The sequence below is a fragment of the Artemia franciscana genome, chromosome 9 (assembly GCF_032884065.1).
Source record: "Artemia franciscana chromosome 9, ASM3288406v1, whole genome shotgun sequence".
Lineage (NCBI taxonomy): Eukaryota > Metazoa > Arthropoda > Branchiopoda > Anostraca > Artemiidae > Artemia > Artemia franciscana.
Genome location: NC_088871.1, coordinates 44,400,587 through 44,414,831, shown reverse-complemented (window position 1 = coordinate 44,414,831; position 14,245 = coordinate 44,400,587). Strand labels below are relative to the sequence as shown.

The window sequence follows — 14,245 nt, the reverse complement described above, 5'->3', positions numbered from 1 at the left end:
CTGTCCTATTAAAAAATACGCGCATTTCCTATACATTTTTTTTTGTTCAATTGTAAAGTTCGTTTTGCAATTAGTCAGTGTTCAGTTCTCGTATGTAGTAAATTTTTCAGGGTTTTGCAAACTTCAATGAGTTTAAATTAATCTAATATACATGCAATTTTTACTGTATTGTCGATAGAAAGAAACAAAATAAAGAAAAAAATGACATTATAGCCACGTCTAAACCGTGTTTTCGTCATTCCACTTTCTTTAAGATTGCTCTACAGGTTTCTGATCTCTGTAAATGATTTTATTTTGTAACTTCATGACTTTCTTGTATGCACTGAAAGGTAATATTACTTTAAGGTCATCAGAGGTATCAGTCTGTGGAAAGTACCTATTTGTCACCGTGCAGGTCGGGTGTGAAAATCAGTTATTATACTATGTTGACTTGGAGGCGCTGGTTCAAAGACGAGGAGCTCCCGATTATGACTGGTCGCTGGTCGCTTCACCGCATCAAATGTACGCACAACTTCCTATCATAACAATAGTCAATAAACTTGAGGCAGATTTCGAGGTAAGGAGTTTATTCTCTTTTTTTCCTTTTTTAACCACTTTTAATTACAGATCAGATAATCCTGAAGGATATTAAAACATTTTGCGATTTTTTAAATACCCAATATCCCAGACAAGGTTATAGTTATGAATTTGAGAAAGGTCCTGAGATGAATAACTAGTCCTTTTTATCCCCTCGTCGTCAACTACCCTTTATCTCTAATTCCCTGTCCTAATATTCCTGGGAGTTATTCAAATAAAAAAGAGGTAATATTCCTCTCTTGAGAATACTTTCTAAATGCAAGGTAGGTTTTGAGCCATTGAAATAGTTTGTAAATTGGTCCTTGGTAGTGTTGAATCAGTACTAAAGATCTCTCTCTCTCTGGGTCAGGCATCATAGCCTGCTATGTTCTGCTCAATTTTTATATCGTTTAAGCTGTTGAATGTTGCAATCAGTATATCAGCTGTTGAAGTTAGAAAATATCCTGTTTAAGTCAGTGCTTCCACTATTGTAGGAAATTTTTGAACTCTTTTCGAATTTTCGCAAAACAAGATTGATTCTTTTAAATATCCCCAAAAATTAACGCTAACGAAAACAACAATTAGTAGTAAGTATTAATGTATGCGTTAATTTTCGTGGGGATGTCTGAAAATCAAATCTTCTTTCGGGGAAGTACCGATAGATGGGTCTTTGCCAATAATAAGACTTATAAAGCTGGTCTATGTGGATTTGATCATGACTCGAATCAGTGGAAACGTCAATTATTGACAATTCTTGGCTCGATTGAGGGTCTACTTTTTTCTGGGTACCTGTCATGCCTCAGACCAAAAAAATGACGAAGAATGATTTTATGTCTATGGATTTTGTCTAATGGTTTTAAATAAATTTTTTCTTCCCTGCATTTTATGACCAATTTACGGGTCTGGGAAATATGTGTGGCCATGGAGACCTCGAATTAGGTACTCCTCTCTCTCCTCCTGAACAGGGCTATTGATAAACATCAAGTAATGGCTAAATTAAAGAGGTAGTTTCAAATTTTAAAGCTATATTTATAAAGGGTAAATATTAAAATTTGTTGTCATGTAAAATTTGTTCAATTCAGGTGAAATTCAACCCGGCTAATCTCATCAGAGGGAAAATCAACCTTGGCCCAATTAACGGCTAAAGCCATGTAAATTTTTTATCAGGCTAAATTTTACCACACTAATCAAGAGATTTATCTAATCAACAATTGAAGACATATGAGAATTCAATCTTTGTGCCCAACACTGGGGAGGCACACATTCTCTCACATAACTGATAGACGGAGAGGAGGGGGGGGGGGGTCTTTGCCAATCATAAGACTTATAAAGCAGGTCTATGCGGATTAGGTCGTGACTCTTCAAAGATTCGAAAATCACGAATAAAAACTTGAACTAAAACCTTCAATTCCTTTTTTCCATTAAAACTTTTTCTGCGTCCTACACTTTCTCCCACCCAGAACCTTGTGGTTTTTCCAAATTTTCTCTGTAGTTCTATATATATATATATTCCCTTTTATTTAAATGTTTTTGATATTTTTTAAGATATATTGTAAGAGTATACACAGTTTTTTGCGTCTTTTTTTAGGGGGGGGGGTGAACTTTGAAGCAGTTCCGAAATTTAGTGCGTCATGTTGAAAATTATTACAAACTATACAAAAAGAATCGTAAAAAAATATCGATACGTCTGGAATGGTCTGGTATTTTCTTGAAGAGGATTGAGTTTTAACAGCTATTAAATAAAAAAACAAGTTTTTTAAATGAAAGTAAGGAGCGACATTAAAACTTAAAACGAACAGAAATTACTCCATATATGAAAGGGGCTTTTCTTTCTCAACGCCCTGCTCTTTACGCTAAAGTTTGACTCTTTCTCTTAACTCTACATTTTAAAACAGTAAAAAACTTTAGCGTAAAGAGCGGGGCGTTGAGAAAGAAAAGCCCCTTTCATATACGGAATAATTTCTGTTCGTTTTAAGTTTTAATGTCGCTTCTTACTTTCATTTAAAGAACTTGTTTTTTTTATTTAATTTCTGAACGTTTTTGAATCAATGCATGTTTTGATTTTGGCTCTCCGCAGAGGAATAATTAAAACGAAATTTGTATATTTATTTTTTTTGGCTAAATGGCTTTCTCATAATTTTGATCGAATGGTTTTGAGAAAAAAAGAGCGGGGGAGGAAGCCTAGTTGCCCTTCGATTTTCGGTTAATTAAAAAGGCAACTAGAACTTTTAATTTTTTACGAATCTTTTTACAAGTAAAAGATATACGTAACTTATAAATTAGCTTACGTAAAGAACTTTTGTATTCTATGTTTTTATTACATACTAGCTGTTGGAGTGGCGGTTCGCGCCGCCCCAACACCTAGTTGGTGGGGGCGCTTTTCGCTCCCCAAGCCCCCCCGCGTGCGTAAGTCGTTACGCGCCATATTAGTTACGCGCCATTGTAGTTGTGTCCCTGTGTCCCACCTGTGAATATAGATACATATATATGTATATATTTTTAACTACGTAAAACTTGCGAATATACAACATTCTTGGCTGTCCCATTGTCTGTGCATATAAATAGATTGTCAGATTTACCGACTCTTGAACATGCAACATATAATTGTCCATGGGAAAAACAATCTGTATTCAGATCTATACCTCATTATTCTAATGATTTCCCTTGAGCTTTGTTGGTGGTGATTGCTAATCGAACATTCCCTGTGTCCCCGTCGTCATTTATATATCCCCCTGTGCCCCCCGGCGTCCCCGTTGTAGTTGTTCCCCTGTGTCCTGGTGTCCCAGTCTGTAATTTCTCTTTGAGTGTCACGGTCGTCACTTATGTTCCCTGTGTCCCGGTCGTCATTTTTGTCCCGGTCGTCATTTGTGTTCCGGTGTCCCGGTCTGTAATTTCTCTTTGAGTGTCCTGGTCGTCATTTATATTCCCTGTGTCCCGGTCGTCATTTGTGTCCCGGTGCTTTGGTGATGGTGATTGCTAATCGAACATTCCTTGTGTCCCGGTCGCTTTCTCTTTGAGTGTCCCGGTCGTCCTTTATATTCCTTATGTCCCGGTGTTCCGGTCGTCATTTGTGTCCCGATGTCCCGGTCTGTAATTTCGTCAGTCGACAAACATGACGTCAGTCGACACACAAACATGACGTCACTCGATAGACACACAGACAACTTATTTTTATATATATAGATATGAGGGGGTTCGCCCCCTCGTCAGTACCTCGCTCTTTACGCTAAAGCTTAAATTTTGTCCCAATTCATTAAGAATGACCCCTGAATCACAAAAGCCGCAGAATATATAGTTGAAATTACTAAAAATACTTTGGCGTAAAGAGCGAGGTATTAGGAGGAGGTGAGCCCCTCATATGGGTAATAATTTCTGTTCGTTTTAAGTTTTAATGCTGCTGCTTACTTCCAGCTGAAAAAAAAAAACTTTTTCATTGTTTTTTTTTTTAAGTAATACTAGTAAATCCTGCGCTCCCTTCATGGAAATTTTCTTCCCCCATGACAAATTCTTCGATGGAAAGCTCCCCCAGCATATTCCCCTCTTCTCAACCCCTGCCTCCAACCAAAAAATCCTCCTGAAAACGCCTGTACACTTCCCAATAACCATTACTATATGTAAGCACTGGTCAAGGTTTTGAACTTGTAACCCCTCCCACGGGGACTGTGGGGGAGTAAGTCGTCTCCAAAGACATAGTTATAAGGTTTTGCGACTACGCTGAATAAAATGGCTCTCTCAGAATTTTGATCCGTTGACTTTGGGAAAATAATTAGCGTGGGAGGGGGCCTTGGTGCCCTCCAATTTTTTTGGTCACTTGAAAAGGGCACTAGAACTTTTCATTTCCGTTAGAATGAGCCCTCTCGCAACATTCTAGGACAACTGGGTCGATACGATCACCCCTGGAAAAAAAAAACAAAAAATCAAATAAACACGCATCCGTGATCTGCCTTCTGGCAAAAAATATAAAATTCCACATTTTTGTAGATAGGAGCTTGAAACTTCTACAGTAAGTTTCTCTGATACGCTGAATCTGATGGTGTGATTTTCGTTAAGATTCTATGACTTTTAGGGGGTGTTTCCCCCTATTTTCTAAAATAACGCAAATTTTCTCAGACTCGTAACTTTTGATGGGTAAGACTAAACTTGATGAAACTTGTATATTTAAAATCAGCATTAAAATGCGATTCTTTTGATGTAGCTATTGGTACCAAAATTCCGTTTTTTAGAGTTTTGGTTACTATTGAGCCGGGTCGCTCCTTACTACAGTTCGTTACCACGAACTGTTTGATATATGAAGCCACTATAATCAGAAATGTTTCCCGTGAACGAGATGCTGGGAATTTCTGTATTTCCCCCCTAGAGTTTTTGTGTTTTATTATCATTTAGTTTTTTTTCCATGAGTGATTGTTTTTATCTAGTTGTCACTTTGAAAAAGATTTAATTTTTTATAGTTATAAAGTATAAAGGTGTCAAATATATTAGTTTTTGCTATTGAAAATTAAATTAAAAATATAGAGTTAGAAATTTTTATCTGGTTTTCTTAATCTCAGTTTTAATGTTTTACTTTGAACAAACTACTTTGATAATGAGTTACTTTTTATAAACACTGAGTCTAAAAGCATTAAATATTTTGGTGTTTGATAACCAAGTTCAAAACTGTCGATATTGTTAAAAAATGTCCACCCAACGCTTCAGCATTGCTCAACAGAACTGCATGCTGGGGGTTTATATCTTAGTGTTTGTAAGTAAGCTATTGTTTTGTGTATTTTTTGTAATTACTTACTTTTTTTCATTTTTATATACTTTTACTTTAATTGACATACATTTTCAATTGCCTTTACAAAAATGTTAGTCTCTAAGCTTCATGAAATAAATATAAAAAAAAAAACAAGTTTTTTCAACTGAAAATAAGGAGCAACAATAAACTTAAAACGAACAGAAATTATTACGCATATGAAGAGGGTTGTCCCCTCCTCAACACTTCGCTCTTCACGGTACAGTTTTTCGACACTTTAAAAAAAAGTTACTTATTAATACATTAATACAATGGACATCAAATTCTTTTCCAGTTACGCACAACTTAAATTAACCATCCAAATTGTGAGCTTTTCTTCACGTGAAGCTTCAGCTTAAAGTTTCAGACATGATCATCTGTCAATGACTTTGCAAATATATCAAATTATTTTTACTGATTTCAACTTAATTGGGGGTTGCCGACCTCTTGCTACCCGTCCTTGCTGCCTCTTTTACTGGGATGACAATTTATTTATTTTATTTTACGCATACGCATACTAACGGCTGTTGGACCACCATGCTCACGAAGAGTAGTGTTTAACACTTCAATCATTATGCTTAATTACTAAAAAGTCCTTTAAGTTAATTTAATTAAGGACATTTTAATCGTTCTGATTTTTTTTTGTCTCAATCTTCTTAAAATCAATACAAAAAAAATGTGTATCCTTGACTCGCTTGATTTTTCAGTACATTACAAACATGAACGCTCCATGTACGTATGGAAATGAAGAACATTCACGTGGGGAGAAAGGTAACCCTGCTATTGGACGCCAAGCTGAAGTTGCCATCTTTTTAACGAACAAAGACGCTCCACGCCGAAGGCTAATAGCAATAGATTTATGCAGGTATACAATGAATTCTGATTGTGAATCTTTGTGTAAATCTTGGTCCACTATAATCCCTGAACATGAGAAAGATGTCCTCGAATGGTGTGCCTGTGTTGCTGATGATAAGCTCGTCACCTGCTATTTGAGAGATGCCAGGGTAAGTTTTTTTTTTTATATTTTGAAATGTCTTGAATGATGTGGAAAGATAGTAGCGTAGAACACTAAATACGTTTAATGTTATCCATATCTGGTAAAATATTGTCTATACCTTCTTTACTTACAAATCTAGTATTGTATGCATATCTTCTATAGGAATCTATTCAGGAGCTTAGGCGGTAGTAATTTTTGTCGTCGCAACAGAGTCCCTTAATTTTTGAATTCAAATCAAGTTGCTATCAATCCATGGCTGATTGGAGAAAAAGCTAAGACAGTTGATAGTATAGGAATGTATAAAAATTATTTCATTTTCCCTTGTTGATAGATAGCATTGTTGATAAATTTTTCTTCATCCCCCTCCCCCCCCCCGTAATTTTGCCCTCTAGATCCGTCAGTTTTCAGTTGCTGAAAATTGGGAAACCGGCTTTCAAGAAAGAGTGTTATGGATAAAGAAATTTTTTATATCGTATAATAAATTGTATACTTATTTCAAAGGTGAATTTTGAGATGGGGGGGGGGGCTGCAAACCAGGATTTCCAGGTTTTTAGCCGTCTATGATCAGTTGTGCTATTTTTGGATCAGAGCCATTTTCGAGAGATTTCAGGCTGTTTTTCGAAAATCCTGAAAGGTTATTTTCGCAAATCCTAAACACAGTTTTGTTGGATTTGGCCAACAGTTACCACTCTTAAGTCGTATTCTGTTCCGATAATATTTGATTTTACTCAGGAAAAAGAGTTATTTTTACTCTTGGTTATTATGGCCTGGGATTTGCCCTTTTTTAGGTAACTATAATGTGTGAGGCTGTACTGCAGTACTACAACCTGGTTATTTTTATTACTTTCCTATTTGCTTTTTATAATGAATAACAAGAAAAAATTAAATGAATGAAACATTAGGATATTGCACTCTTTATCCACAGCCAAAGTGGAGGACTCTACTGGAGGCAAAGTAAAAGAAACGAGTAGTGACTAGGACCTGTGCAGTCCCTGTGCCTCTGTCCTGAATGCCTCTGAATAGTCATTTTTTGTCACTTTTTCTGGGAAAGGCACTAAAGTCACTTTTCTTGCGCATCTTGTTGCGGCCGACTCCTGTTAAATGTCCTTCGATTAGTTTAACACCCACCTCAACATGCCTTGTAAATTTGAACTTTATACCGTTAGCCGTTCTCTTGAATTTCATAATTGCTCTTTTGACAACATTGTGTCTTCTCATTAGTTCAACGTCCGCTTCAGCAAGCCCTAAGATTTCAACTCAATACCCTCAGCCGCTTAATAAATGACAGAGATACAACCTAGTTTCTTTTACAAAAAGATACAACCTTTTGGACAACCTGCATGCAGGGAATTTTTTTTAGTTTATTTAGTCTACTTTAGTTCAGTTTTAGTTTTACATCCCCCACAACGTGCTTTGGAAGTTTCCCCATAATGCGCGTAGCGGCTCCTGAAATATTGCAGACATGCCCTTCGGGCAATCTTCATGAACATAGTATCTTTTGTTTAGTTCAATAAGCCTTGTATGTCTCGCCTTAACAACCTTAGTCGTTTTTGTGATAGTCTTTACTGTTTTATTTGCTTTATTGAGTTCAACATCCTCTTTTGATTTAATCTTTTGATTTAGTTTATTATGCCCTTCATCATTCAATGATTGTGTCTGCTTAATGCTCTTGTATTTTCCTGAGATATTCTAGCTACACCCTTTAGTTATCCTTCATGCACATAGTGTCTCTTGTTTTAATTCAATGTGCCCTAGATGTTTCACCTTAACAGTCGTAGTCATTCCGATAGCCTTAACTGTCACTGATATATTTTACGTGCAACCTTTTTGGCAACCTGTTTTCTCGTAATGTCTTTTAATTTAGTTCAACATCTACTAGTACTATTAATAACTCACTGCAGCATCAAGCCGCCTGAGACCATCACAACTACGCACGCTCCTCCTCAACCCTAATTTATCCTAGCCTCTCTTTTTAAACCCTCCCAAGAAGCTCCCATTTCCCTTAAATCTTTCTGTGCAACGTCTTTCGACTCTGTTCGGGTACGACTAGCTTTTTGTTTGGCCCTAGATTATTGGCTGCAAAGGACGATCTTCGCCAGTGTCTCATCCTTCATCCGGAGAGTGTCTTCTGGCCATCTGAATCCTTATCTTATTATAGCCCAAGAAAGCAGGATTGAACCGTATTTCTCTTACTGCTCACTGTTTGAGATATGATCAGTCAGTTGGGTACCCAAAATACTCCGTAGGCAATTTTTCTGGTCAGTATCTAGCAAATCCTTCTCACTGTTTCGGAGTGCCCATGCTTCAGAACCACTGTTGTCACTGTAGCTTCCAATATTTTGATTTTTTTTTTTTTTTCAATTGTGGAAAACACCTTGAGCTATGGCTATTCTACTTTTAACATCTGCACTGTGACCACCGTCTTTACTAATAATACTTCGCAGGTCAGTGAAGATGCCCACTTGGTCAGTCTTCTCGTTACCGAACATGACCTATTCGTGTTCACTTATTCCTGGTCTTAGCGACTTAGTCTTCTTAACATTGCTTTTTTGCACCCTGAACTCCTAAAACCTCTACGAATTCATCAATTTTGCTAACATTTTTATCTGTTAGTTCAACATCTTTTGGCTTAACATCATATTCAGCACTCTCTGCTGGTTTTAACTTATCGGTTTGACATTTTTACCTGTGATATGTCGCAGATTTGCCCTTTCGACACCCTGGATACAAAAAAAAGTGTCTTTCGGTTAAGTTCAACATTCCCTGATGCTTTCAACTTAATAACTGTAGTTGTTCCTGAGATGTTGCAAGTACGCTCTTATGACAACCTGGATTAATACAATGCTTTTTGATTTGGGTTAACATGCCCTGGAAATTTCAGCTTATTACCCAAAGCTATCCTGAAATACTGGAGATGTGCCCTTTTGACCTTGAATCTTGACAACCTGTATTTACTTAGTGAATTTTGATTTATTCATCATCCTTGTCAAGATATCCTGAAGATTTCATCTTATTACCCTCAGCAGTTCCTGAGGTGTTGCAGATACGCTCATTTGACAACCTGAAGGGAGATTCTGTCTTTTAATTTTTCATAATGCTACCTGAAAATTTCAACCATAAACCCTTAGCCGTTTCTGATATTGCATTTACGTGCTTTAGATAAACCGGATGCATGTAGTGTCTTGATTTAATTCAGTGTCCCCCTCAACATTCCCTGGCAGTTTCAACTTAATATCTATAGTTGTCCTGTATTATGCACATGGTATCTTTTGATTTTCGAGTATAGCGCTTTTTGATTTGGTTTAATATGCCCAGGAAGTTTTAGCTTAATAGCTTTAGCCGTTCTTGGGACATTGCCCTTTTGACAGCATGAATTTACATGTTTTCTTCTAATTTATTCATCATCCCCCTCAAGATGTCCTGAAAACTTCACCGTAATACCCTCAGTAGCTCCTAAGGCATTGCAAATACGCCTTTTGATAACCTCTATCATGCAAACGGTGTTTTTTTTTTATTTTCTTTAACAATCCATGAAAGTTTCAACTTAATCAATCAATATTTTTATTGCCCAAAAAAACACACATGGATTCTAATATGGAGTAGATGAGGAGACAAAAAAGGAAGAAAACACTCACAAAGAAATATATACTGCAAGAACAGATTCAAATATTTCTGCTAACACATAGCAGGATGGAGGTTGTTTGTCCTATCAAGCTTAGAAAAATAGCGACCGCGACGATACTCAGCCACAGTTAGTGGCTCAGTTAACCCGTAGACTGACACTAGTCTTTTGTTTCTAGCCCATAGGGGTATGCACAATAGAAAATTTCGCGAAATGAAAATATAGAGATCTAATAGTATTTTTATCAGTAGCCGTAAACACATTCCAAAATGGAGTCAATGCGAGGACATGAGGCATCGTAAAAGCGTTGTACGCACGGACAAGAACACGCCTGCTGTAGCTAGCTTTACAGTAAACTATCACACAAAACGCTTTTCTAAGTTTCTCACTTAGATGAGAGATAAGGAGAGCCTTTACACTATCCCCTGTAGGGAGACCGAGATACTTAATACAAGCGGAAAATTGAACACTCTGATTTCCTAAGTGTACGCATCCAACATCACTGACAGATTTGCCGAAAGCAAGGACCTCGCTCTTCGAAGCATTAAAACTGAGACCAATTTTGGCATATTCCCCATTAAGCACAGAATAATTTTCCTCCACAGACGATACAGTTCTACTTAAATTGAGGATATTGTTGGCATAATTGAGTATGGAAAGGTCCAAACCTTTAAAAACAAAACTAATTCTAGCCTTTTTCTGGGGCGCAACCTCACTATTATTATAAAATGGTGGCTACTCCACTCTGGCGGATTCCTTTCTAAACTCGAATTACGGCTTTACTCATTATTTGACCATGACGAGTAGGTACTTTCACGACAATACGTAAACTTGCATACAGATTTTTAAATACCCGCACAACTGTACAATTGAGACCCCGCTGCAGCGCACTATACAGCAAATGAGAATGCACACTAGAATCGAAAGCACGAGAGGCACCATGAGCCGCAAGGACTAGAAACTCGCCACTATTTTCTGTATCCATCAGAACGTTGGCAAGTATATAATACCTTTAGGCACTTCTGAGATATTGCATATATGCACTTTTGACAACCTGGATGCCCATAGTCTCTTTTTATTTAGTTGAGCATCCTTTCAATGTTTCCTGAAAGTTTCAGGTTAATACACTTAGCCATTCCTGAGACATTGTAGATAAATATCATTGTAACTTTTGATCTAGTTTTACATCTGCTTCAACTTGCCCTGAACCCCTTAACTTAATATCCTTAGCCGTTCCTGAAATATTGCACATGCCCCCTTTTGACAACTTGGACACACACTTATGTCTGTTGATTATGCAATATGTCTCTTAAGATAATTTTAACTTAATCCCTCAGCTTTTCCTGGGTATTGCAGAAATGCTCTACTTACAACCTGCATGTACCTTGTTTCTTTTGATTTAGTTTTAAATTCCCCTCTACATGTTCGAAACCTTATAAAGATGCCCATCGGTGATTCGGGCGGGCTCTATTCATTCAGTTGATGTTTGAAATAATGGCTTGCCGTCATGATTTGATTCGATATGTCAAACCAAAAAATGATTGAATGTTACATGTTGCTTTTTCAAAAATCGAAACAAAGTATGATACTTCTCATACACCATCTCATAAAACCTGTATGTACATAAGCTTTTTGGATTTAATTCAGTATCCCCTCAAAATTCCCTGAAAGTTTCATTTTAATACTCTTAGCCTTAGTATAATAAGTAGTGGCAGTAGTATTAGCAGTAGCACATTATGCCCTTTGATCAGGGAAACCCCCCTCCCCTCAGCATGCCCTTAAAATACCCTGAGATGTTTCTGATATGGTTTTTCGATAACCTGAATTTACATAGTGTGTTTTGATCTAGTCCAACAACCTTCTCAACATTCTCTTGAAGTTTTCTCCTTATAATCTTGGCCTTAGCAGTTGTAGTACCATAGTGGTAGCAGCAGCAATGATGGTAGCAATACTAGTAGTAGCAGAAGTAGTAATAGCTGTAGTATGCACCTAATACGTTTGGCTGGTTCAATAACCCTCTCAACATGCTCAAAAAGGTTCAATCTAATGCTTAAAGTCGTTCCTGAGGTATTGCTCATACGCCCTTTTGACAACATGTATCTACATAGTGTTTTGGATTTGGTTCAACATTGGTTTTTAAAAGGAGCACTAAAAGCTTCAATTCCCAATTTATTGAGCCCCATTGGAAGTTTTTACAACAACCCATGCACACAGTGCCTTCGTGAAAAAAAATCTATATGAAAATCAAAATAATACATAGTACCCGACATTTTTACCCTTATTTCCTTTATCTTTAACCCCAGTAACCTCATTGAAGATGTCTTTTTCTATTTCTATATGACCAACTTTTAGGTTTTTGCTCCCTGTTCCGTAGTTGAAGGGTGTATTTGGCCTATTCCACCTGGAGGTAGCTTTGCCGATTTGGGATATGTTAAAAAGGGCGTTTTTCTCTATAGAATGATATAAAAATCCTTTCTGTTACAATTTGTTCAAGATCTACCCCTTTTTGTCTTATCTTTATTTTACTATAGGGTCCACTTTGCTATTAACTTAGGCATCGCTGCCTAGGACAAACCGAGTAAAAATAGTTTTTATTTTTTATTTACCAATAAAAAAAATATTGTCAATTAACGAACAGAAGCTATTTAAAAAAATCCTTTGAACAAAAGCTGCTTGAACTCAAAGACAATCATAAATAAAGTTAAATAATAAGTCAAGCTTAAAACGAACCTAATTTCACGTCAGTAGATAAATGTAGCTCAGAACGATCAGAACTCGCAACAAATAGTCAAGTCAAACTAAAATAAACAGGTAACTTCATGGTAATAGTTACTATAATGGTAACTTTGGCTCCTTAATTTTACTTGGTAAATTCATTGAAAGAGAGGATAAACTCCCAAAAATAAGTTTTGTGTCCTCCCTCCCCCCTACTGGAGCAAAAATGTCTTTTTCACCTTTCGCCCTTAGGTTTTTTCCGCCTTGAAAATGGTGAGAATCAATCCACCTTTTTGTAAAGGATCCTATTTTGAAGCCACATAAAATTTTAAAAAAAAGAGAAAACTTCTTAAAAATCACTAAGTGTTCTTGTCATTAAGTCTTGACAAATCTTTGAAGTACCGAGGACAGAAAAAAATGAAATTTGATTCTTTGAGTTGGCATAATGAAAAACCTTGACAACCATTTTGATCTTTTAAAATTAGGGCAACTTGGAATTGTATTTTAACAAATTTGATCTCCCTATGTAATCATGCAATTTTTTCTAGTAACGGGCATTAAACTAAAGAAAAAAGGACGTGGGTGAAATATTAGCGAAAAAAAAGCCAAAACACTAAACTGAAAACCTGTGGCACAAAACAGTTTGAAGAGGTGTTGCTTTTTTCTGAAGGTGAAGTGTCTTTGAGAATAAATATATTTTTAAAGTTCGAGTACTCAAGGCCAGTTTACTAGTCAGATTTTTCACAAGCAGTTCTTAAACCAGTCCAGCGTACTCTATGCACTCGCTCCCTCAACTGCAAGTAAAAACGTTCTGGAAAAAGTCGAACAGTCGACGACTTTACACAACACTGGCCGCCTTTTGAGTGAGCTAATTTGTAAACTAACCATATACAATGACATTAATATGTGAAAAAGTTCCAGTGGCAGTGGTCTTGAAGATGCTAGAAGAGCCGGTAATTCCGGACATGACTGGTATTAAACAGTAGACGAAAACTCGTGGTTTATACCCACTACATAGCTGGCTACTAAGAAAGCGGGAATTTTTGTGTGTACTCGACTACTAGCCTACTCGCTTACTCAGCCAGTTGGAAAACTCAACCTGCGTACTTAAGGCTTTAATATTTGAATTTTACGAATGAAAAGCGTTATTAAACTTAGTGAATGGCTTTTGTTTATTTATTTCAATGTTTCAACGTGGCAGCTGTGACGAAAATGTTACGTTACCTTAAAAACCTCATAGTTTTAAAACTACCGGACAATATCTCGGAAAGCGCTGTTTTCAGGTATGGATAGACCCAAGTTGATCCAAAAGTCAAAAATCAAAAATTTTTATTATTATTATTATTATCTATTTATAGCTGTGTACCAACTAGTTTTGGAGTTGTTGTTTTACTTGCCCAATTTTCGCTGGCAGAATATTTGGTTGAAATAATTTTTATTTCCTCAAGGATGTGCTCCAGCTCAGAGACTTGAAGACAGGCAACCTGATCAAAGAGTACGATTTGGATATGGGCACAATATCTGGCTTTTCAGGGAAAAAGAAATACTCCGAGTTCTTTTTCAGCGTCACATCATTCCTGTCTCC

At 36.7% G+C, this 14,245-nt stretch overlaps 1 protein-coding gene across 1 annotated transcript in view; it reads left to right on the top strand.

The window, feature by feature from the left end:
* LOC136031460 (prolyl endopeptidase-like) overlaps positions 1 to 14,245 on the top strand; it is a gene marked incomplete in the record, with an annotated part of 140,705 nt that overhangs the window by 94,193 nt on the left and 32,267 nt on the right. The window contains 3 exon segments of the mRNA XM_065711075.1: positions 346 to 556; positions 6,034 to 6,330; positions 14,109 to 14,245. Coding sequence (XP_065567147.1) covers positions 346 to 556; positions 6,034 to 6,330; positions 14,109 to 14,245 — 645 coding nt within the window.